The sequence below is a fragment of the Mustela nivalis genome (genome assembly GCF_964662115.1).
Source record: "Mustela nivalis genome assembly, chromosome: 3".
NCBI classification, from domain to species: domain Eukaryota; kingdom Metazoa; phylum Chordata; class Mammalia; order Carnivora; family Mustelidae; genus Mustela; species Mustela nivalis.
In genome coordinates this window covers 93,239,523-93,265,390 of record NC_139022.1, presented here as the reverse complement: position 1 = coordinate 93,265,390, position 25,868 = coordinate 93,239,523, and the positions used below count along the sequence as shown (strand labels likewise).

The following is a 25,868-nucleotide window of genomic DNA, read 5'->3' as shown; positions in this document are numbered from 1 at the left end:
CTAACTTCATTTGAACCTTCTATTTTGCTAGCAAAAGTCAGAATTTTATTCATTAAAAGGCATTTCCTAAGTAAGCATCCTTCTGGTATATTGAAACACCAAGTCCTCAATTCATCCTTTGTTATTAGTTAACCATCAACCACCATCCAGTCAGAGTCAATAATATTAACTATGTACTTAAAGGTAAGCAAAACTGTGAAGAGAAACAGAAGACCCTTGCAAACAGGAGTTTGTAATCTAATAGAGGAATTGTGATTAACTGACATATCTAAGAACACATACACATGTGCCAGGAAATAAATTCCTACTTAGTAACATCACTTACAAAGATCCTAACAGACATATGATTAAAGCTTATTTAAAGCCGATTAATGAAGCAGTTATATTAAGGAAAAGGGTCTGTTTTGGGGAACAAATTTGATGGCTTCAAGCTGGGAAGAAAAGCTAACAGAATGTATGATAGAATCAGGATATAAAAAGAGCTTAATGGGCCCAAAGTAACAATACGGAGTTAAATTGGGATGCATTTGAAGTCCTACTAATGGGGAAGGAGCTGGTTGCTAAGCTGAGTCTGTTCAGTGAAATGTATGTCACATGGGACAATAATAGGATGTGGTAGCCAAGGCGTTGACATGATTTAAAGTCACATTCATTGATAATGTCCAGGAGTAGGTAATAAAAGATAGTCTTTCTGATGCTCTGAGATACTTGGGTTACATTTGAAATAATTTGCTCATTTGTGGTCCACAAATGGAAAAAAGTGCTGTAAGATAGGAGATGATCTAAAGGGGAGTCACTAGAATATGGGAAGGATAGTAAAGGTTTTTTTGTTTTGGTTTTTTAGGATTTTGTTTATTCATTTGACAGACAGAGATCACAGCAGGCAGAAAAAGAGGAAGGGAAGCAGGCTCCCAGCTGAGCAGAGAGCCTGATGCGGGGCTCAATCCCAGGACTCTGGGATCATGACCTAAGCCGAAGGCAGAGGCTTTAACCCACTGAGCCACCCAGGTGCCCCAAGTAAAGGTTTTTAACTTAAGGAAAAGAACACAATGGGAACAGACCTTACTATTAAAGATATAAAAGAGTGTCAAGTGAAAGCTGAATTTCATTTGCCTTGTGTGTCTCCAAGCTTCAGATACGGGAGCATCGAAACTTGGAAGCTTCACGGAGGCAGAAGTAGAGTCAGGGAAAGCAGGGGCAAGGTGATAACACAGCTGGTCGACAACACATACAAACTGCCTGGGAGAAAGGTGAGTTTCCCGTGTGAGCATGGATGGGAGGATCGAGCACTGGCCTTTCAAAGATCAAGGGAGGATCGAGCACTGGCCTTTCAAAGATCAAGGAATAGCTTACATTCGCTCTGAGCCGCATTCGCTCTGAGCCAGATGGCACTGGCTGCTTCCTGTAACCTGAAAATTCTGATTCTGCAAGAAATTTGTACTCTTCTCTCTTAACCTTTGAGTTTCCAATTTACCTTCCTCTAAAGCAGTTAAATGTCTACACCCTTCAACTTAAGCTGTTACATCTTTAAAAATATGTTAGCCTATTTAAGGTTTTGAAATTTAAACAGTAAGTATCCAGAAGGTTTGCTAATGTCTCAGCCTAATACTACCAACTTTTGTGTACATATCTTCAGAGCTGTAAGACACTAAGCTCCCCTTAATGAAAACAGTTTCTCGAAATATGATATGCTAGAGCACTGACTTCACAATAATGTGAGGTCACGTGCGCTTGCCAAGATCTAAACAATACAAAATACAGAGGGGCAAGATTCATAATCAGAGATCCAGAATGTCTCGGAATGGCCCTTTTTATACTTAATGTGTATATGGATCACCTAGGATCTTGTTAAACTGCAAACTGCAACTTGGTAGGTCTGGGATGGGGTCTAAAGATGAACATTTCTGCTGCTCAGGCTTCTGGTTCATGGGCCACACTTTGAGGAGCAAGGTAAGGCACATTTTCTGGGAAGTATCATTGCAGAATGTCTATTATTATACCAGTAATTACTTCGACATTTATTTGCTGAATTCATTAATATTTCTACTGATACAGATCATAGAATTTCTATTCTTCCTTTGAAAATTAAAATAAATGCTATCATGAAACAATAAGAATTAGACACCTAGTTCTTCTCTTTCCTCTGGTACTTAAGAGGATGACTTAATCTCTATAATCAGATTACTTCAAAGTACCAACAGACAATTCCATCAAAATTTATGACCAATTGTTGCACTGAATTAGCAGACTGATTTTATTTTTATTTATTTAGTATGTGAGGGACAGTCTATGATAATAAAATAATTACAATAGTTTTTTTCCCCAGGCACTCAGTTTATTGTAGCAACAATTCAGAGTCAGATATTGTCTGAAATGCCTTTGTAGTGCTATAAACGATTGATCATCATGTTTAGGAAATAGTCCCAAGGGGCTCAGGTCTGATGGTCCCCAAGTTGTTTGCTTTAGACCTTAGACCACATTTTAAGATATCTTTTAATGCTGTGCAAATCAAATACTACTGAATTTTTTCATGTATTTTCCAGAAAACATGAAAAAGTGACCGCGTTATTTAAGCCAGGATGTTTACTTCCCTACAGAAAAATCAGAATATCATCTTTTGAGTTTTAAGCTTTGTCTTAAATACAAGATAACTGGGGTAAGCTGGAATATTCTGGAATGGTAATTATTTTTGAGAGTTTGATATTCAGGATCTATTTATGCAGCTTCATTGTTTTGGACTGACAGAATTTGGCCTCCTATTCTGCATCCGAAGTGTTCTTTCCCCTCCCTCACTACCTTCAAGTCTTTACACAATGTCAGCGTGGAAGGCTACTCTATCAAACATTGCATTCCCTCCTGATATATCCCTGACTTATTTTTCCCCTTAGCACTTATCACTAACCAAAATACAATACACTTTACTTATTTTTCTTGCGTATTCTGTCTTCCTCCCCATTAGCGTTCATTGCTCGTATGACAAATGACCACAAACATAGTGGTTTAACAATAAAAATGTATTATTTTATAGTTCTATAGGTTGAAAGTCTAACACTCACTTGCCTAAAGTCAAGAAGTTGGCAGGGCTGCATTCCTTCCTGAAGGCTCTAGGGAAGAAATCTGTGTCTTTTCTTTTGCCAGATTCTAGAGGTCACCCACACTCCTTGGCTCATAGACCCCTTCTTCCATTCACAAAGCTGGAAACACTGCATCCTTCTGACCCTTCTGGTGTCATCTTATCTTTTCTTTTCACTGTTATAAGAGTCTGTGCTTTTAAGGACTCACGTGATTGGATTGGGTCCCCCAGGATAACCCAGAACAATCTACATCTCTCTCTTTTTTTTTTTCTTTTTTAGGATTTTATTTATTTATATGTCAGAGAAAGGGATAGAGAGCACAAGCAGGGAGAGTAGCAGGCAGAAGGAAAAGCAGCTCCTCGCCTTCCAACGCTGAGCGAAGAGCCCCACAGAAGACTTGATCCCGGGACCCTGGGATCATGACCTGAGCTGAAGGCAGACGCTTAACCAACTGAGCCATCCTGGCATCCCAGCAATCTATGTCTCAAGGTCTCAGTCACATCTGCAAAATCCCCTTTCCCATGTAAGACAATACATCCATAGGATCTGTCCATTAGGCAGTGAAACCTTTGTGGGGGCCATTATTCTGCCTACTGTACCCTTCACTATAATGCAACCTCCACGAGGTCATGACATTTTGTTTGCTTTGTTGTATCCTAAGCACTTAGAACAGCATCTTGCACAAGGTATGTGCTCAATAAATATTTTTTCAATGAATGCGTGAATGAAATCCAGACTTAGTTGATTATGAGCACATATTTGAAGCGTGCTGCTAGAACACAGGCCTCCACTAGCTGCATCTGAAGAGGCTATCCCTTGAATTAAATAGACCTTATTAGTCCTCATTTGAAAAACAAGGCGACCACTTTGTCCAATTCACAGAATCAATATGATTTACACTGAAATAATGTGAATATTCTTAAAGAGATATAAAGGATTACCACTATACTTTTTAAATGGGTCTTAGTGTCCTTACCTAAAGAATATAAATTTCTTCGACCTCTAAATATCAGCAATCTTTTTTTTTTTTTTAAGATTTATTTATTTATTTATTTGACAGACAGAGAACACAAGTAGGCAGAGAGGCAGGCAGAGAGAGAGAGGAAGTAGGCTCCCCGCTGAGCAGAGAGCCCGATGCGGGGCTCGATCCCAGGACCCTGGGATCATGACCTGAGCCGAAGGCAGAGGCCTAACCCATTGAGCCACCCAGGCACCCCTAAGTATCAGCAATCTTGGTCAGAGGTTCTCTCTCCAGCTTTAGGAAACCCCATCCAAAAGGCTAGAATACATACTTGGGAAGACCATAAAGTGAGACTGTAACCTTCCTTGATCTCTCTTCCTGCTAGATAAGCAATCCTGAAAGCCATACCCCCAGAGCAAATGCAGCATACCTGGACCATCTTAAGAGGGGTGGGAGAGCAGGAGGTTATAGGGTATCTCCAAACCTCAGTCTACTCCAGGCTTTTGACGATTTGAACATATCAATGAATTTCTCCAAGGCTCCTATTCCCTACAATCTATCATTCTCAGTCACATGTTACTAAGAGATGCTGGCAAATAGTACAAAGGTACACTACCAACCTTATGTTTTATTTTCTTCAGACAGAACCAGGACAGGATTCGTCTTGTAACACACTGGCTTCAGGTAAAACCAGTATACAACCAATAACAGAGTAAAGATACCAAACTCTCAACACTAGGCGAATGTTTTTGCTGAGTTTTCCATCCAAAGAAATGTCTTTCCAACTTTATTGAGAAAATTTGCCAATTTTATTAAGTTTAAAAATAAATCCAATATGCCTTTAAAACATAGAGATTGCCTGAACTCACATGCTTATATTTACTAGGAGAGTGAAAATCAAAATGTTTAAGATAGAATCTTCTGTTGTTTCAAAAAAAATTCTGTGATGCTAAGATTAGAGAACATTTATTTTTCTCCAGGATTGATGTAATTAAACATACTAAAGTAAGCAAAAACAGCAACAACAGCAAAAGTCTTTTTTTTTTTTTAAGATTTATTTATTTTAGAGAGAAAAAACACGAGCAAAAGCAGGAGGAAGGGCAAAGGGAGAGGAAGAGAAAGACTCCCCAGTGAGCCTGACATGGGGGCTTGATCTGAAGGCCCAGAGACCATGACCTGAGCCAAAACGAAGAGCTGGATGCTTAACTGACTGAGCCACCCAGGTGCCCCCAACAGCAAAAAAATCTTAATATAAGTATGGTTTGCTTTTGTGGATCTATGACTATATACAGATATCTCAAACATTAGGATGTTTGGTGACAACCAAGCCAATCACTGTTAGTCAACAGGTATATGCATTGTAGTGAAAACTCAACTGCTAAATTGTTAAAATAATCCAGTCTTTCTTGAAATGGGGTTTCTAGACCAGCAACACTGGAGCCACCCGGGACTTATTGAATGAACACAACTATGGGCTCACCACAGACACAGGATCAGAAACTTTTAAGGAGGGGGTCCACCGTGTGTGATTTTGATGTTAAGATAGGAGAAACCCTTGGCCAAAGTCATAATTGAATGCCTTTTTATTTTATTCCAAAATGTTGTGTCTTATTTGGGTTAAATTATATCTAAATTATATCTAAATTGTATTTTGGGTTGAATAATATCTAATTTGGTGTTAAATTATATCTAAATTTGGGTTAAATTATATCTAAATCATATGGGCAGGTTATTCTTGGTTAAATTATATCTAAATTGTATGGGCAGATTATTTTGAAAGCTGAACATTTGAATCTGCTGAAAATATGATAGGACCTTCTCATAGTCTGAATCTAAAAGTCTCATTTGCTCTTCAACAGGTAATAAAAATCACTCGTGCAAAAAAGCACTATATATTGTATTAAATTCTTTTTGAATATTAACAGAAATCTGGCATATTTTATTAGAATTCTTTTCTCATTCTTTAGACATATTTTCCAGATTGATTTTTTCTCTCACCAAGAATATTGGGGTCAAACATGAAAAAGCAAAACCAAATAAAATTCTATTACACACAATCCTATTTTTAAAAATATGGGTCTTAAAAAAATATGGGTATTTTTCCTTTGTGAGTTAAATAAGCACAAAACACATATTTTGTGAGGTTTTTTTTTGTTTTTTAAAGATCAATTAACTAATTAATTAATTAATTTAGAGAGTGTGAGCGAAGGGAGGGGCAGAGGGAGACAGAAAGAGAGAATCCCAAGCAGATTATCTGCCCCACATATGGAGTCCCACTCAGGGCTTGATCCCACCATGCTTGAGATAAATGACCTGAGCCAAACAAATCAAGAGTGCATTGCTTCTCTCACTGAGCCACCCAGGGGTCCCACAAACCACATGTACTATATTATCTAGTGTTTTATTTGAGTAACTAAAAATATTTTAGTTACATAACATTTGCTATAATCAAGGTGGAGCCAACGTGTTGAGAGAACACAGATCACGGAGCAACTCATTCTTCCCGGAGAACCAGGGACAGCGGCCCGGAAGAGGCAATATCGATCTGCTGGATGATGAGTTTCCCGAGTACAGAACGGAACTGAAGACATTCTCCACAAAACTTGCATGCACAAGAACACCCCGTCATGAAGTAGTGCGGTGAATCTGCCAGGGGTGGAGTTTCGCCACGCAAGACTAAATGCAAGTTAAATTTTTGTTTCATTTTTTGTTTGTTTTATTCTGTTTTTGTTTTGTTTTTTTTTTTTTCCTTGAAGGTAGCAAGCTGAGAGCCAATAAGAGTTTCTAGGCAGTGAATTTATGTAACACATAAATTCAGGAAGATAGGTTCTGAGCTCTGGACTGAATCTCACACAGAATGTTGTCAGAGAATCCTAGCAACTTCTAAACTGACAAAAGACCAGGCCACTTCAGGAGTGAGGGAGATAAAAGCAAGACGTTGAGAGGCATTTGAGCTGGGTGTGAATGTAATGGCCAAGAATGTGAGAGTGTGAGGGGTGAGATGGGAAACAAGGTGGGATTTTAAACTTCTTATTGAGTATTTCTTAATACTAGGTGTAATGTTTATATTTGCATTTGTTTTCCATGCAAATTGTTGGAAGCTAAAAAAGGCTTTTATGCTTACATTGCAACTTGGGGGGCGGGGCAGGGCATGTATCCTCTCATGTATCCAGCTGGTTCAAATGATCACTCTTCAAAATGACAGGAACAGGTGGAAAGTAGTAACACTGGGAGGCAGAGCAGGTGTGGCAGAAGCATTACTTAACCAGCACTCCTGTGAGTGGAGGTTAGTGAGTCTTTGAAGGGGTGAGTAGAGTCACTGGGGAGTTAAATGTGCTGCCTCCTGGGGCCTTTCTCCTGAAATTTTCTTGTCATTGGCCCAAGTATCTGGCCTGGGCACGAGATTTTTAAATCTTCCCTGATGGTTTAAGGTGGGTGAGAAATATTGTTTGAAACTATAAGTGAAGGCTTTCTCAGTTAGATAACGTTGCTTTAAATTTTCATCCTGTTGATTTGTCTAATAATCTGTTGTAATGCTAATGAAACAAGAGTGTCATATAGTGACCTTCTAGGGATGATGCAAAGGCAAATAGGATAGGATGTGTGAAAGTACTTTGATAGGGTGCCTGGGTGGCTTAGTTGGTTAAAGCTGCTGCCTTCCGCTCAGGTCATGATCTCAGGGTCCTGGGATAGAAGCCCACATCAGGCTCCTTGCTGAGCAGAGAGCTGGCTTATCCCCTGCCTTCCATTCCCCCTGCTTGTGCTTGCTCTCTCCCCCTCTCTCTTTCTGTCAAATAAATAAATAAAAATATTAAAGAAAAAAAAGTACACTGTGCTGGTATTTGTTTAGGACCTCTTATCAGCATGAGCATTTCAAAAATTTCTTATGGGGGTAAAACTTATAAAGCATTGGGAAAAACGCAACAAAAGAGCATACTTTCTTCACATTTATCTTTAACACATAGGCTATAAACTTTTCATAAAGACTATATGCCACAACTTATAATAAATGTGTCCTTTTTTATTTACATGAATAGCTATAGGTCTAAAAGGCATCAGAGAGGCTGTAAATGAAAACTGAATATTAACACATCTTTGGGAGGTTTCACTTTTCTTTATAAAGTCTTCTAAATGATAGATCCCACAGATCCTAAAGTCTCCCTAAGCTGAAAAAGTCTCCCTTTGCTTTGCACATATTTGATACTCAAAAAAGATTCTGTAAATGCTTGAAAAACTAAGGCACATGTACAGTGTCAATATATCATCCTAACCTTGCATTATTTGGGGCTGGGTTGTGCTGAAGAAATTGATCTCTTACAAGCCTTAAAGAACAGTGACCAAAATCTATCAGCATGAAAATCTGGGCAAAGATGTCACTACAATGCTCATAAATAATTAAAATGCCTAAAAAGTTAACAAGGCAAGAAACAACAAATGTTGGAGAGGATGTGGAGAAAGGGGAACCCTCTTACACTGTTGGTGGGAATTCAAGTTGGTGCAACCACTTTGGAAAACAGTGTGAAGATTCCTCAAAAAATTAAAAATAGAGCTACCCTATGATCCAGCAATTGCACAAAGCAATATCTTTGGTATTACACCAAAGATACAGATGTAGTGACAAGAAGGGCCATATGAACTCCAATTTTCATAGAATCAATGTCCACAATAGCCAAACTGTGGAAAGATCCAAGATACTCTTCAACAGATGAATGGATGAAGATGTCCATAAACACAATGGAATATTACTCAGCCATCAGAAAGGAATACCCAACTTTTGCATCATTGTGAATGGGACTGGAGGAGATTATGCTGAGTGAAATAAGTCAAGCAGAGAAAGTCAATTATCATGTGGTTTCACTTCCTTGTAGAACATAAGGAATAGCATGGAGGACATTAGGAGAAGGAAGGGAAGAATGAAATAGGGGAAACCAGAAGGGAAGATGTACAATGAAAGACTAGGGACTCCAGGAAACAAACTGAGGGTTTTAGAGGGGAGGGGGGTAGAAGGATGGGTTGGCCTGATAATTGGTATTAAGGGGTGTATGTATTACATTGAGCACAGGATGTTATATGTAAATAATGAAACTTGGAACACTACATCAAAAACTAGTGATGTACTGTGTTGTGACTAACAAATTAAAAAAAAAGATAAGTTCTTAAAAAATAATTAAAATGGCTAAAACAAGGAATGAAAATATTTCCTTAGGGCACTGAGGTAAATATGATTTTAAAAATTATTATAAGAAAGAAGCCATAGAGAAAAAGCAGAAAACAATACTGGAAGTTCAAAAAAAGAAAAGAAAAAGAAAAAAGGCAATTTCAAAATATAGGGCTCATTATAGCATATTATATTTTAAAAATAATAAGGATACAAAACAAAAGAATAGATTATGGTAATTCTAGAGGCAGAAATTAAACTAACAGCAAGTACATTTAAAGTTTTCATCTATAATCTGTGATTAGAAAGGATAGTTCTTACTTTCTCCTAAAGCTTTTCAACATGAGTATTAGAACTTCCCAGGTCAGGATCCAATTCAGATCTCTCAACTCTGTGTATTTATAATATTTAACTTCCCCATTTTTCAGATCTCTTAGGTTTCAGCTTATATGGCTTATTTCTAAAGATTTTATTCCACTTATTCCACTTGCAGGGTTTTAGAAATGAACTTTCTTTTCTTTTTAATATGAGGTTTACTGTGTACCTACTGCAGTGAATGACATTATGAAAAAAGACACATAATTTTGTAGTTCTATATTCTCTGTGAATTAGCTCATCAATTTGTTTACCACTACAAATCTGGGACATCCTATGTGAAGTAGGATCTCAGTTCTAAATATAATACTGTTCCGTATATGATGTTCAACATACAGTTAGTATACGAACCACTGTTAAGCTGCAATAAATATCCACCCCCAATTTAAACAGGCTTATTCTGAATTTGCAGAAGCTTTAACGTAGTTTATTGAATAGTTAAGCATATATATGTATGTGTGTATGTGTATATGTACTCACACCAACATATACCTATTCCACTGAATGGCTAAGGCAAAGTCAGGATAGAACATGAGGATGAACATTGTCCTGGCTGCAATAAAGCATTTGTTAGAGAGAATAAGGGTTACAATGACCTGAATGATGACAAAGAGCTCAGGAAAAGAAAATGGGACTGCAGAAGATATGCTTTAATAGTTTTGGCCAGCTCTCAGCTGGTCTAGCTTTAATCTACATTATGTATGAGCAGGAATTTTGTATTTCAAATAGAATTATTAATCAGAAAATTAATTATGAATCAGAAGAGGTTTACATGTAGTATATCATGAGAGTAGGCTTAATTGTCTACTTCATAGACTAAAGTAATGCAGGTGTTAAAAAAAATTTATCATTGGAAAAATTTCCTAAGTGTGTCCCTACTTTTTCTAATTTGGTTACTTGCAAACAGTAAGAATTTAGTATTCTAAATTTTGTTGAAGACATTTGCTCTCATGATTCTGAAGGCTAGCTGAAATTTATGTGTTTTTGTCTTAATTTGTGTGACAACTTGTTTCTCAAAAATAAAATAACTTCCAAGGTTTCATCATTATGGAGACAATTTTGGGTAAAAATTTAGAGTAATAAATAATTTATATGAGGATTTTTTTGTTTGTTTCTGACAGCCATCACTTGTACAATTGCAATTACTCAGTAAATAAGAGGCCCACAATGTCTTTTTTGACATGACAAAAATTCTAACATTTAAATTTAAATATTTTATGTGAAAAGGCACAGCTACAACATCATTCTAGAACTAAGGACTATTGTGTGATAACCGTAATTCCTCTTTCTCAAAATAAGAATACTTGTTTTGTTCTTTGTTATATTCACCTGTTCATTTTCCAGTGTTGTTCACACCAAACAACAAATCTATAGCAGATGTATTTACATTTTACTGTTACAGGGAAATGATCTGTGATGCAAATGAGGATAAGCATATTTAAATTGAGGTTAGACATCCCAGTTCTCTCCTATTTTCCATTGTTAAAATAAAATATCAACTGAAAAGTAATATATGTGGTTGGTTGGTAAGCGTGTTTCACTGAGTAAACCAAACAGCTTCCTAGGATGTCTTGCAGAAAAATTCCTCACTCTAAAATTCACTTAGCACTTAAAACTGGCAGCTAAAGTAGTGCCAAATTAGTGTGGGAGCAATCACAGAAATAAAGAAAGTTCTTTGGTTTAAGCTTCTCCATGATGAAGCATGGAAAACATTTATGAGGACCCAGTGGCCTAAGAGAGGAGCCCAGATCACTTGTGGTCCAGGCCTACATTACATTTCCAACAGTTTATTTGTCATGGACAACCACAACACTCAGCTTCAGCATGTCCATATGGAAGTGTCATTAAACTCTAGAACCTGTAAGCTCTCCTGTGCTCTTAGCTCAATGACTAGCCTACTAGTTGATCAGGGTATCTGCTTCACCCTAACATCCACACCAAATAAATCTCCAAGTCCAGTGAATCTGCTTCCTGACCAGCTAATTTCTCAATCTTTTTACTTGTCTGCATCATCACCTTGCTGCTGATCCAAGTGATAAATACTTGTCTGACTTATGACAACAATGTCTCTACTGGTCTCTCCTCCAGCACCACGCTTCTGCAATTCAGTCTCTATAAAGGGCAGCCCAAATCTACAACCTCAAAGCCTTTCCCATTTTGTTGGAATAAAGTCCTGAATCCTTAGTATGGCTACCATGGCCTCCCCACCAAACATTTTTCCCCCTCTTCCATGACTTCTTTGGCAGCTTCATCTCTATCTCTCTCCAGAACCTCTGTAGTCACCATCTCACCCCCATCTCCACCAGATGGGGCTATGGTCAGTCACTTGAGAGCTCTAAGAACTCACTGCCTTAACTGCCTTAGTACTTTGCATATGTTCTTCCCAGGCTGCCCTTGCATCATCTAGTTTCTACTCACCTGGGAATTCTAGCACCTCTTCCGTGAACTCTTCCTAACCACCCCTGGCCCATGCCATCAAGTCTAGGAGAGCTGCTCTCATAGCATCTGCCTTGTCTGAAAGTACTAGACTTCAGTTATTGCTTGTTTATTCGTGCAGCTTTACCACCGGACCTCTGCCTTCACAAGGACCACGGCTGTGTATGTCTTGCACATTTGTCCAGCGCTGTGCATTAGAGTGAGAAGTTTGTGGCAGATATTCCACGAATATTTGTGAAATGAATGTATCTGAATGGAGTTATGTACAAAGGCCTGGGAGTTCACATTTCTGTTGATGACCTTAGCTATCTGGTCAAAGTACTGCAGGAAATAGTACATGATAATTAGCCTATAGCTTTTTAAAAAGTTACCTCCCTGCTACAAAGTTTCACCACCCTGCTCCCTGCACCCCTCCCCAACCCCCCCTCCCCCACAACGCCCTCCCAAATCCAGTAAGTGGCTAGATTTAAATCTATCTGCCTTCTTTCAGGCTTGGTAAGAACTGTAGCAACCATTGTTATATTTAAGAAAATTAAATTACTAATATCGGTCTACCCATTTCTCCAAGAAAATGAAATTACTTCTCTACAGAATTAAAACACCATTTCCTTGAACTTGATGAAGAAGCCAATTTTCTATTGTGTTTCCTGCCTCAAAAAAGAATATGTGTCTAGACATAACATTAGTGAAGTTTTTTCATGAGATACCCTTTCCATTAGAACAAACCCCATTATTCCTACGCAATGACATAAATAGCTCACTGTACTTTTTGGCCTCTTAATTTAAAAAAACAAAAAGTGAAAGATATTCTAACTCCTATCTCCAAATACAGAATTCTGCTTTAACAACAACAACAACAAACACCCCACTTTGGATGTGTATACATTTCTCCAAATTTCTAAATGTTGCCATAATTCATCTTGAGAGGTGCTGAACAAGTTTGCCTTGTGGTATTCTTTGTAGTAACAGTTGTCAGACTTTAGCACACCTCAGAATCTCCAGGAGAGTTTTTTAAAATGCAGGTTTCTGGGTTCACCCCCAGAGTCTCTGATGCCTTAGACCTGAGACAGAACCTGAAAATTTGCATTTCTAACAAGTTCCCAAGTGATACCTATGCAGCTGACCTGGAGACCACACTTGGAGATGTAACTTACACAAGCAACCCTCCCTTCCTTTTTTAAACCTTGGGTCATCAGTGTCTAAACAGTTTGCTGCCTAAAAACATGAAAGATGTACTCAGTGCTGAAACTTAACTGCACAAGGGCACATCACTTTATTAAAAAGAAGCTTCTTTTTGCAAGCTTAAAATATGAAATGGAAAAACAACATGAAGTAGGGAGGTTTTACCTTCAACCACAAACGTGTTTTGCCTTGGTTATGAGTTCTTTGTTCAGGAGCCAAGGTGGCAATAAAGTTGGCACAAGGAATAGGAGCCATGTGTTTAATATGATGCTAGTGTAGCCCTTGTAAACCCCAGAACAAGGAGAGTCCACACATGAGCTTATCCGCAGGAAGTTCTAGTTCCTTCTCTTGCTACCTAGATGGTGCTGCTCATTCTAAGTTCTCAGAGCCACAAAGGAAGAGGAAGATTTTCTTTCCATCCTGTCACATCCTCCCCCACTTAAACCATTTTACAGCCTTACCTTATAGAAGCAATCTTAATCCTTTTTAAACCATATAACTAATTGTAAGGTCCACCAACAAAGTGGCATTTTGGAATCTCTTTGCTACAAAGACTTTCCATTACCTCTGTGTTCCTCTGCAGAATCGTTGTGCTGAGAAGAGCAAGTTGAAATCCCTATCTTGAGCTGAGCTTGTTAGGAGGGTTATTTTTGTCTTACAGATTTTGTATTTTAATCTTCTTAGAATTTCTTAGGAAGTTCTAATGCTCATCGGTTCTGGTATAAGCTGAGTCAAATCAAGGGTCTCAGAATTTAAAGAAAGTGATGCCATTAGAGCGGAGTCCTGAAGAAATCAGGCACATCATGCTGTGACTATTACAAGGCACTATGTAAGTTTCCGTTCTTCTCATAGGTTCTTTCAGACTTGGGATCTTTGCCTTGTTCACTGCTATATTCCTGTGTTTTAAAATCCCCCCTAAATATAAAGGAATCAATACATAATATTTTGCCTGACTGGCTTTCACTATAAGCTTTACAGGTGGCACACAATAAAAATTAAGGAAATGTAGCATTACACTGAAATTCATGAATTAAATGTTACAAAAATTGAGATTTCTCCTACAAATGAAAAATAAATTGAACCAGAAGATAGGTTGTGTTTTATTTGCTTGTTTAGAGAAGTAGAGAGAGATGGGGGTGGGAAGAGGGAAGGGGAGAGGGAGAGAGAGGATCCTAAGCAGGCTCCAAGCCCAGCACAGAGCCTGGCACCTGGCTTCATCTCACAACCCTGAGATCATGACCTGAGCCAAAATCAGAAGTTGTACCCTTAACCAACTTGGCCACCCAGGTGCCCCAAAGATTCCTTATTAGAATATTACCTCCTCTACTCCCCAGTGTACAAATATAACTATCACTAGACCCAGGGGCAAATACTCAATATAAATAAGTATTTACATTGCAGTTCTGTATTGCCCAAGCTAGTAACACTTTTTTTTTCCTTCCAACTTTAAATTGTCACTTTATAAATGGAAAAAACTTCCCCATGGCAAACACTTCCCCCACCTCACCCCCCAACACCCTTTACATAGGAGACACAGTTTTGGCTAAATCCTTTTTAGTTGTGTAGTAAGAGCACAGATTTACTAGGTAGACAAATGTGAAGGCCACTTCTGTTTAACACTAATAATTTCCTCAAGGCTTCTTCTCCATTTTATAGTTATCAGTTTATCTATCTTTACAGCCCCTTCTGTTGCAACTAGCTACTCCCTAGACTCAGCCTGTCTGTGTTCATGAAAGAATCGAGCCAGGGAGGAATCCATTACACGAACTTTAGGTGCAACTGAGTCAGGCCATTCAGATATGTCCCTACAGGTCAGCCTTGACTGCTGGCCCCTCAGTAATCTCCTCTTCTACCCAGATTACTCAACTTCTGAGGTCTGCTTCACAGACACTAGACCCTGCGTCAAATGCCCAAATTAGGAGAGCCTCATGCTGCAAGGCTTTATTGCCCTTACTAGCTTTGGATCTCCTGTAACCCAATACCTCCTAATCCAAGGCAGACTCTCTTAGGCCCTTTGGATACTCTTCCTCATAAACCAGTACTCCCAAGTCCCTTCTAGCACCTAAATTCGATTTTTTTCCTCCTGGGTTCTCATTTCTTTCCCAGTTCCTGTTGCTGAAATACCACTGAACCCCGCATGGGCACCCCCAAATCCCGGCAAGTTATAGTCTTGCTGTCTTAAATTCATTTTCAGGGCTAAAGGCATAGCAATGACTAGTAAGCATCCAACAAGCACACTGGACAGACAGGACATAAATTGGGGTGGAGAGAGGTCAGAGATAAGGCTCTAGGTGCTAAAACATATTTCCACAGAATAATATAATTGGTGAATTCTCACATCCAGCAAGGACCAAATCGATGTACTATTTTAGCACTCCCGCAAGAATTCTCCTACGTCATTGCTGCACAGTTTTATTTTATGGAAAAGTTCCATGCTTTTTAACATACTATATCATCTCCTCATGCCAAGTAGTTTTGCATTTTAAGAATTATAAAATGTACTCATCAAAAATTTTGGCACACCATGTGCTGTGTATTACATGTTTATATATTTTAAAAATCCTGAACAAATCTCCCGTGAGGTTCTGTTTAAACTACAAACACCAGCACAGCAAAGTCTGATAGAAACCCAGGAAGACTCACAGAAGACTAGCACCTACCCCACAGGTACAATACTTTGAAATTTTGTTGAAATACTTTGAAAATCGGCTGTGCACTGTAAAAGAACAAAGGCAGTCTAGAATATTTCCTTCTTCTGTACATGAAAGCCTCAGAAATGAAATGTCCAAACCTCTTCTAGAAATAAAAATCAATTGAGAAGAGCAGCCCAGAAAGCATTAATGCAATCAGTCTGTATGCTGCCAGCTAATTTACAATCCATGACAAGCAAGAGCCAAGTGAGAGTTATTTACATTCGTTCTTCTGGTATAATAGGAGGGATGAAAGTGAACAGGACCTGCTGAATCAGATCATGTTTGACTGAGGAGTGACAGAGGCGTTTTCTTCAATTAATTGCCAGCTGCATAACTTGAGCTAATGCCAGCTGGGCTTTCGTCATGAAGTGACAGAAAAATAAATTATTCTGTACTCCGGTGCTGACTGTGATGTAGTTAATTCATCCATCCAAAGCTGGAGGAGGGAGAGAGGCAGTGGTGATGCTACCTGAATTTTATGAGCGTATTTTGGCAACTGTTTAAAAAATACTGAGTTCATGTTAATTATTAAAGTGTCTAAACAGATCCATTTAGGCTCAAATACATATTTGGATGAACAGATTCTTCGAAGGGATGAACCAAAGAGGAGAGAAGTGGCCTGGTCAAGGTCATGATCTCTTTCACCATTAGTGAAATCCATACTCACATTCAAGTCACATGGTCAAAGGCGGGAAAAGCCAAAAGGGTTTTATTAAGGGTTATTGATATGGGGAAATTCTCAAGGAGGGAAAAAGTGATGACTCCAGTGACGTAAAGAAATCCAGTATAAGGTTTAAAGGAGTCAAACATCTGCTGGTGCATTCAGAAGAGATTAACAGGCCCAGCTGTCAGGACTTTTTGAGTGAGGTGCCTGTCCTGGTGGTCACAAGTCCATGTGTCTTCTGGCTGCCTTGCCACATTCCCGTCTGTCTGGATGGAAGGGTGCCCACCCACAAGCCAGACCTTTTCATTACGGGAAAGTTTCCGAGGTTCCATGTATCAGGCAAACTTTGCTTACCCATCACTTCATATAAACACCTCTTCTATGGAGATTTCTTACAGAAAAACCCACTTGAAAACATCTAACCAAAGAAACGAAGGTCAGAAAAACAGAAGCTCCATGGGAATGTAGGTATGGAATATACAGACTTAAAAGAAGCCCTCCAAATGAGGAAGCAGTAGCAGCTTGACCTCGGAATTCTTTGCTGTCTGCTCCCTCAGTTTTCAAACTGTAGCCCTGGAAATATAAACACACAATTCTAAACATTCACAGGCCTGTGGCAGCAAAATGTCACAAGCCAGCTTCACAACTGGGGCGTGCAGACGATAAATTCTGCGGTGGCAAGAGGGGAGGTCCAGAAATGGCCCATCATGTTCAGCACCCCTCATCAAAGAAAACTGGGCCCAAGCAAGAGGCCACTGGCAGCCCACTCCTGGATTTTCTCATCCATTGAAGAAGGATCCCAAGGATTGAATTACCCAGTTGACGCTAGTTCTTCCTGTGCCAGGGGGCAAAAGTTAGAAGACTGCCGAAGGCCATAGCGGCTTTGGATTTCGGCAGAACTGCCTGGTCTCCAGTGTGGTCATGAGCACTCCCATTCCGACACATGGTTTAGAGAAGGACTTGGGGACAACCCACCCAGGGTTTGACTCTAACTGTCAGCGGAGAGAAACACCTAATTTGGCCATGCGCAACTGATGAGACACAGTCTTTGCTACTGGCAACACAGAACGGAAAGGGTAAAACAAGAAAACCATCACCATTAGGTACCTTCAGAGCAATGGAGAGCAGTGCCTACAACCACCTGGTACCCTGTTCCATTAGTAGTTGGTTAGTCTGGGAGTCTCTAAGCCATTAACTGAAAACTATCTTCACAGTGACTCCTGGGGGAGGTGAGCTGTTAGCAAGCTGAATTAACAACTCCTTTTTTTTTTTTTTTAAACAACTCCTTTTTCAGCTGCCATATGTAGTGGCAATGGGCAGCCTAAGTGGAAATCCCTTCCAAGCCAGCGATTTTTTGCCAGAATAGAGGTGAAATATCTAAGCATGAGTATTGTATGACATTGTTTCCCAAGTATTAGCTTACTTCTTTCTTGTAATGGGAAACACTTTAGTTTATTTTCTAGCTCCCTCTACCTCACAACCAAATATACATCTGGAAACAGAAAATTCTCGTCATTCCTATTAAAGAACTTTGTTTTGTTTCTGTAATCTTCATAGGGAGCAGAGACTCTTCTTCTGGAATAATACTTATACCTGGGATAAATGATACGTATGGATGTATTATCAGACTCTCTGACTGAAACACAAACATACATAGTTCATTATTGCTTTCATTCAGGGCCTGATTATCTGATCAGTGATTCATCATCTTCTCCATTTTTCCCCTTTGATATTCTCTTTATCAAAAAAAAAAATAAATGAAAAAACTGGAAACTGAAGAAAGCATGTCCCTGGTTTGATGCTAGATAGTATTTATACATTTCATCTTTAAACCTAACAACCTCCTGAGGGTAATACCCACTTAACATGGAGAGTGAGAGAAGTGCAGTGGCAGAGAGATGCACCAAAACATCGTTTCCTCCAAGGCTTACTTGATGGAATAACCTGATTTAAGAGATGCTCAGATACTTTGTTTTAGCCTGTCATTCTTTTAAGCTCTCCATGTACTTATCTTCCTTTTAAGACTGTGATTGCCTTGAAGGTAGGACATGCCTCTTCCTCACCTTTTCTCACCCACACTGCCCTGAACAGTGCCTGGCCCCTGGTAGACCATCACATATGCTAGCAGTAAGTGGAAACCATGCAGCCTGTAGGCAACAGCACTGGGTTTTCAATCTATGAATGTCTGATTCCAACACATACCAAGTAAAAACCAATGGAGTTTATCAGTAATATTTGGCAGAAGAATAGGCATTGAGAAGAGTTTATCCAGTTTCATTCTGGATAGTTCACAACCAAGAAGTTCTCAAAGCCTAAATGCTGACAGAATCCATGTGACCAGCTTAGCTCTCTTTGCCAAAACCACAGATAACTAGAAACTAAAGATTCAGGTGAGAACCAGCTTCAAGGAACAGGAGGCTTCATTAAACATATGAAAGAGCACTTAATCTGTTAAACTGTAGGTTGGCTTTTCCCCTGGATTATAGGAGAAATACTCCAACATCCATATTACTTTGAGAACTATATTGAGTAAAACCCTAAGTGTTCTCTGCATGAAAAATTCTAGTTTTTCCTTACTATACAAATACACAGCATAAATGTAATCACAATGGCATTTCTTTTCACAGCATCATTTAAAAACACAAACCTCTGAAGAAGAAGGATTTTGACCAACTAAGTAAAACAGCTTTAAATAAACTACTAAATAATACTAATACTAAATAATACTAAGCTACTAAATAATAAACTAAAGCTTTAAAAAAAAAAAAAAAAAAACTACAGGCACAAAACCTGAGAGAAATTTTCAGAGGTAGCTTCGCTGATGGAGGATAATATCAGCTCATATCAGCTTCCTCTCCAAACTCTGGTTCCCCTACCTCCCGCCTGACGTATAACTAATGTTCACAATAGAAACACATTTAAGCTAAAAAGATGAATAGGTAGAAAACAGTTGTTTGACTTAAAATGCAGCAGTGTAACTAGGAGAAGGCCAGTTTCACTTCTGTAGTAAGCACAGTAGATACCTTGCTCAGGGCCCATAATACTATTAGAAACTTATGAAAATGTATTCATTTCTTTTAAAATTAAAAAAAAAATTGAACACAACCCAGGTTATATTTGTTTTATACCTATGTAGTTTAAAGTATAATTTTTAGTATTTTTTCATAGGAAGAAGAGGCCCACAAAGCCCAAGTGAATAGAGACCACAGAAGTCAGAGTATATTCCCCAGCGAGGGTATTTTTGATCTTAATGAATTTGTTACGGCATTATTATTTGTTGGGATTATTTCAGCCATCTATTTCTTCTCTCCACCATAAAAAGCAAACTCCTCAAAAAACACTGAAAATTCTTATTAACTGGACTGTATATGGACAGGATTTTAATGGCTATCAGTCACAAATTCAATTCAACTGGGCCATGAAAGATTTCTTAGGATTTCCTAAGAAACTCTTCCATTTTCCTATCTCATAATTTTCCCCAGAAGGCAAAAATTTAGAAATAGTCCCAGTTTCAGAGGAATAAATAAAGATGAATTGCTATAACACTATACCTTATTTATTTATTTATTTATTTATTTGTTTGTTTGTTTTAACAATTTCTCTCTGCATACTTGTCATGCATCCTCCCTTTCTTATATTCTGTTGGAGAATCACACTCCAGATGATGAGGCAAACCTCCGTGGTGAGATGCACAGATGCCTGGTCAGTCACATCACTGATTCAAGTCTGGCACTTAATCCATTCCAAGTCAGCTCTGAGTCTCCCGTGGACTCACTGCAAAATTGGCTCTCATGCCAATGAAATTTCTCCAGGCAGAATTACACCTGGTATCACCTTAGCTCTCTTTACTGCCACATGGGGAAAGCCTGAGAAAGACCATAATGTTGAGGAGGACAGAGAAAGATAGAGACTGATGTCCTCATCACATCTCAAGAGCACCTAGAGCAAACCCTGCTCCCATGAAAACAAGGTATATTCCTTGGATTTCCCATCTTCAAGAGCCCATATACTGCCTTTCTATTTGCCTAAATCAGTTTAAATTTAGTTTCTATTTCTTGCAAATAATGGGGGAGAAAACTCTGACTAATATACTATTTCACCACATGGATCTTTTTTCAGTATTAAGGAATATAACAGAAATCTTGACGGGATGGAAATCTACTTGGCTTACCCCTCTCTTTGCTGCCTTTGTATTTGGTTGACAGTAATGGAATACAATTGTTTGTTGTTGCATCATTGGTACAAATTCATTATTTCATTCATAAATTCAACAGATGCTCATTGCATACCTATTATGTGTCAGGAAACCAGTGAAGGCTCATAATTTAACAAAACACACAAATAGTCTCCTTTCATAAAATATACAATCTTATGGAAAGGGGTCAACACTTAACAAAGAGAGAGACCATGTATAGATGGTGGACATCCATATGTGGTAATAGAGAAATAGAGAAAGTAATACAGGAAAGAGAACAGAGTGCCTGGGTTTGATGATGGGTTTTTGTTATTTAAAGATTTTATTTACTTATTTGACAGAGATCACAAGTAGGCAGAGAAGCAGGCAGAGAGAGGGGTAGCAGGCTCCCTGCTGAGCAGAGAGCTGGATGCAGGGCTTGATCCCAGGACCCTGGGATCATGACCTGAGGCAAGGGCAGAGGCTTTAATCCACTGAGCCACCCAGGTGCCCCACTGATGATGAGTTTTGTTTTGTTGTTTTCTAAAAAGATAGGGAAGATGTCATTAAGCAACTGACATTTCAGCAGAGACCTAAAGAAAAGTAGTTAGTTCTTTACTCAGGAAGCTATGGCTCCTGGAACAGAATATAATTAAGTCTCAACTCAGTAGGGTAGATGGCAAATTTTCCTTTCAGGAGTCGACCTATTTACACAAGGGAGAGACTCCCATTGACACCCCACTATAACCTTTGCTGCGAGCTCTCTAAGGGAACCAGCATATTTGTTTTATTTCACTGGGCAAACACAAGTATGAGTTAGGGATGACTGTAGGTTCCATGAATCATTGTTATTTTCAGTGTGCACTCTCAAGCGTAAAGGCTGTAATGTGAATTGCTGACTAATTTTATAAAGCACCTGGGGCTCCTCAGGGCAAATGCACTATGTCAATACAAACATTAAACAAATAGCAATAATTGGCCAAATCCTCCAGTGGTGTAAGTCAAATAAAATATGTTCCCTCTTGGAAGTTCATGACGTCTGCCAGGTTTACCACTTGGCAACCTGGATTAAGCAAAAAAAAAAAAAAAAAAAGAAGAGGCAAAGGATTTTCAGAGAGCCTCTTTTGCTACCATTGTATATGGCCTCAAAACAACCGCTGTGAAATGTTGAGTATTTAATAGCAAATTAAAACTGAGTATGTTTTTTATTTCACTATCACAATAAGGTACTGAATACCCACTTGAAATATTAGGCCTTTTCATTTTCTAGGCAATTTTACTATTAGTCAGAAATAAGAGTAGAGCAATATTCATTAGATAAAAGCAGAATCATTTTCTACCCATTTTTAGAGCACATACAAATCTGTTTAGCAAAAGCACTTTTTAAAGGATTGCATCTCTTATAATTCCTCATTACGAATTTTGATTAAAGAAAATTTCCAAAAAGAAGAACAGCTGGCAGTGTTCTAAATGATAGCTGAAACTCTAAAAATGTATGTAAAACATCAACAAGATGTCTTTGTGTTTCTAAGAATTCTATAGGGAAACATACCTAATTTCAGTACAATTCTTTACTCACTCTACCCCATTCCACATAAAAATAGGCATGCATAAATGAGAAAGGACATATATAACTTATAAACAATCAGAATTTAAATTTTAACTTAACAAGGGCCAGTTCAGAAAAACCTGATTTTACTTTAACTCTGAAGTTCAATGGGGAAAAAAAAAGCCCAATCATTTTCTCAAAGTTATTAAACTATCATAGCTCTTAGAATTATGAGACATTTCTCTGAAGGACTTTAGGATTAATCTAGTATGACTTTTATTTCACAGATGAACAGACTAAATCACAGAAGGGTCACCTCTCTAAGAATATAAAAATTGATTATCATACTTTGAGCCATAGCCACTATTAGTATTTTGAGATGTCCTTTTAGATGTTTTCTGGTGAATTTCTATACATAGTTCTGTTTTTTAAAAAAAAGCAATCTCTCATTTTACATATTGTTTTTATATTGGTTTCATTTAACATACCATGAATATCTACCATGCGAAAAATACTCCTTGCACATCAGTCAGTATTCCATCATGTGCATGTACTTTGATAAACTAACCCTGATTGCCAGACAGATATTAGACTAATTTGCAATTTTCAACTATAACATGCAAAGATGTAGCTAAACCTTTTTTTTATTATTTTTAATAAATTCTTAATGTTTTCCTTAGGATAAATTCTTAAAACAGAAAATTCTCTTTCATGGAGTATGGATTTTTTTTTTAAGGTTTTTGGCAATTATTATCGCATTGCCTTTTAGAAAAGGTGATCAAATTTTTACTTTCAACTGCTAGTGAATGTGAATGTCCCAACTCGAATCAATATTTGGTTTTATCTGGATTTTTTAAAATTTTTAACAATTTCTTTAGACAAAATAATGCTGCCCCCGTTGTTGTTTTAAGATTGTATTTATTTGAGAAAGAGTGTGCATAAGTGTGGGGGGCGGAGCAGAGGGAGAGGGACAAGTTGACTCCATGCTCAGCTCAGAGCCCACATGAAGCACTTGAACTTAAGAACCTGAGATCACGGCCTGAGCCTAAGTCAAGAGTTTGAGGCTTAACCTACTGAACCAGCAGGTGCTGCCCCTGCCCAGCTTCTGGCCCATTGTTTAATTTGCATTTATCTTTAGGTTTGGACTTCTACTCACTTTAATGGCAAATTAGGTTTCTTTTCTTATGAATTGATTGCGTGTTGATTTTTTTAAAATATTTTATTTATTTGAGAGAAGGAAAGCAAGAGATAGAGCACAAGTGAAAGGGGAGGGCCAGACAGAGAGGGAGAAACAGCCTCCCCACTGAGCAGGGAGCCTGACATGAGTCTCAATCCCAAAACCCTGGGATCATGACCTCAGCCAAAACTCAGATGCAGCCCAAGTGCCCACCAATGGATGAATGGGTAAAGAAGATGTGGTATATAAATATACAATGTAACATAACTCAGCCATAAAAGAGAATAAAACCTTGCCAGTCACAAAACATAAATATACCTAGAGGGTATTATGCTAAATTAAATAAGTCAGAAAAAAGACAAATACCACATGATTTCACTTATACATGGTTATTAATAAAACAAAACAAACCATAGAAGTAGACTCATCAATACAGAGAACAAACTGGTAGCTGCCAGAGGTGGGAGGGGAGCAGTGGGGTGGATGGATGAAATAAGGGAGGGGGGGGATAAAGAGATACAAACTTCAAGTTATAATTTGCAGGATGAAAAGTATAGCATAGAAAATATAATCAATAATATTGTAATGACTTTGTATGGTGACAGAGGATAACTACACTTACCACAGTGAGCATTTAATAATGAATATAATTGCTGAATCACTATGTTGTACATCTGAAACTAATATAATACTGTATGTCAATATATTTCAGTAAAAATAAAAATTAAAAAAATAAAGTGAAATCATACTATTTAATAATACATAATATATGATTTTATTAATGTACTAACTGAGGGGCCCTGGGTGGGCTCAGGCAGTTAAACATCTGCCTTTGGTCTATGTCATGATCCCCACATCCTGGGATCAAGCCTGCTCTGGCTTCCTACTCAGCAGGAATCTGCTTCTGCTTCTGCCCCTGCCCCTCCTCTCCTGCTCATGCTCTCACTCTCTTTCAAATGAATAAACAAAAAATCTTTTAAAAATTAAAAAAAAATTAGTGTTTTTGTTTTCTTCAGGTAAATACCTAAAAGTGGAATCACTGTGCCCTATGGTATTTTTTTTTATGATTTTTTGAGAAACCTCTATACTATTTTCCAACCTGGTTGCACCAATTTATATTTTCACCAACAGTGCAAATTTTATTTATTTACTACTTTAATTTTTAGTTTATGTTATTTTTAATTTAATTTATGTTATTTTATTTCATTTTAATGTAAACCTTAATATACATTTTTATGGAAGGTATAAGGAAAATATTCATTTATATTATTATCCCTAATGATTAGCTATTTCCTCAATACCACTTGTTGAATAACCATCCCTCTTCTCATCAAATAAAATGATACTTTAATCACACAGTAAGTGCATATGCCTATCTATATGTATGAGCGCGCACACACACACACACACACACACACACACAGTGTCTAATTAGGAATCTAGAGTCTTGCCAATGATCTTTATCTGGTTCTTCACGTGGACCAGTGTCCTAATTCTTACAGGTTTTATACTATGTTATAATTTCTGGAATGGTGAGTTGTCCATCTCTCCAACCCTCAAAGACTTTGCTTCTTTTCAAGTTTTTCTTGGCATCCTCATGTATTCACTCCTTTAGAAGAATTTCTGAAACATTTAATTAAAGTAAGAAATCATATCTCATTGGTATTGAGTGTAACTGAATAAACTGGGTAGAGTAACAGCCCAGAACTAGCATTTTTGGCTCCTTTCTTTTTTTTTTTTTTCTTCTTTTTTAAAGATTTATTTATTTGTTTGAGAGAGAGAGACAGACAGACAGAGCATGAGCTGGCGGGGTTGGGGGGAGTGAAGAAGTAGAGCTAGAGAAACCTGAGAAGACTGCTCTGACAGTGGAGCTCTACACGGAGCTTGCTTGATCTCAGGACTTTGAGATAACCACCTGAGCCTAAAGCAAGAGTCCATTGCTTAAATGACTGTGCCACCCAATTGCCCCATTTTTAGTTTCTTAATAGAACTTCCCATGGCATAGTTAAGAGTGAAGTTTAGAAATAACCTTCATAGATCAGAATCATAGCTTCAGCTTTTACCAGCTCTGTGATTTTGGGCAAGGGTCTTAATTTTTCTGAATCCTAGTAACCACATTTATAACATTGGGATAATAACACTAGCTCCTTCATAGGATTACATAAAATTAATAGATGATTTAATATGCAGTGTGCAAGGCACTTTTAAATCCTTAATTAGTATGATTATGATGCCTTTAAGTTTTCTTTAGTTACAATTGTTTTCTTTATTAAAAAATCCTTCTAATTTCTTATTATTTTCATTCATAAGTACAGTGTGTTCTGTGACTTGAATTTAGGTTATTTAAAAGATATTTTCTCAGGGGCAGCTGGGTGGCTCAGTGGATTAAAGCCTCTGCCTTTGGCTCAGGTCGTGATCCCAGGGT

The 25,868-nt window shown here is 38.0% G+C and overlaps 2 protein-coding genes and 1 long non-coding RNA gene across 19 annotated transcripts in view; 2 read left to right on the top strand and 1 right to left on the bottom strand.

The window, feature by feature from the left end:
• Positions 1 to 25,868, bottom strand: part of PDE4D (phosphodiesterase 4D) — a 1,511,392-nt gene that overhangs the window by 514,828 nt on the left and 970,696 nt on the right. The window lies entirely within an intron of this gene.
• Positions 975 to 7,860, top strand: LOC309862256 (uncharacterized protein). Its single transcript, XM_082725946.1, has 3 exons — positions 975 to 1,250; positions 4,677 to 4,719; positions 6,489 to 7,860. Exons 1-3 carry the CDS (start codon positions 1,050 to 1,052, stop codon positions 6,677 to 6,679), a joined length of 435 nt encoding a protein of 144 aa, XP_082582072.1. The 5' UTR covers positions 975 to 1,049; the 3' UTR covers positions 6,680 to 7,860.
• Positions 1,731 to 3,791, top strand: LOC309862258. Its single transcript, XR_014310384.1, has 2 exons — positions 1,731 to 1,950; positions 3,354 to 3,791. It is a non-coding gene; the product is annotated as an uncharacterized lncRNA (long non-coding RNA).

Excerpts from the sequence above, each read along its gene's own strand:
- LOC309862256 (XM_082725946.1), top strand. The coding sequence starts at position 1,050 with ATGGGAACAGACCTTACTATTAAAGATATAAAAGAGTGTCAAGTGAAA. Across the intron at positions 1,251-4,676 it reads ACAAACTGCCTGGGAGAAAG|ACAGAACCAGGACAGGATTC; the intron begins GTGAGTTTCCCG and ends TATTTTCTTCAG. Across the intron at positions 4,720-6,488 it reads TTGTAACACACTGGCTTCAG|GTGGAGCCAACGTGTTGAGA; the intron begins GTAAAACCAGTA and ends GCTATAATCAAG.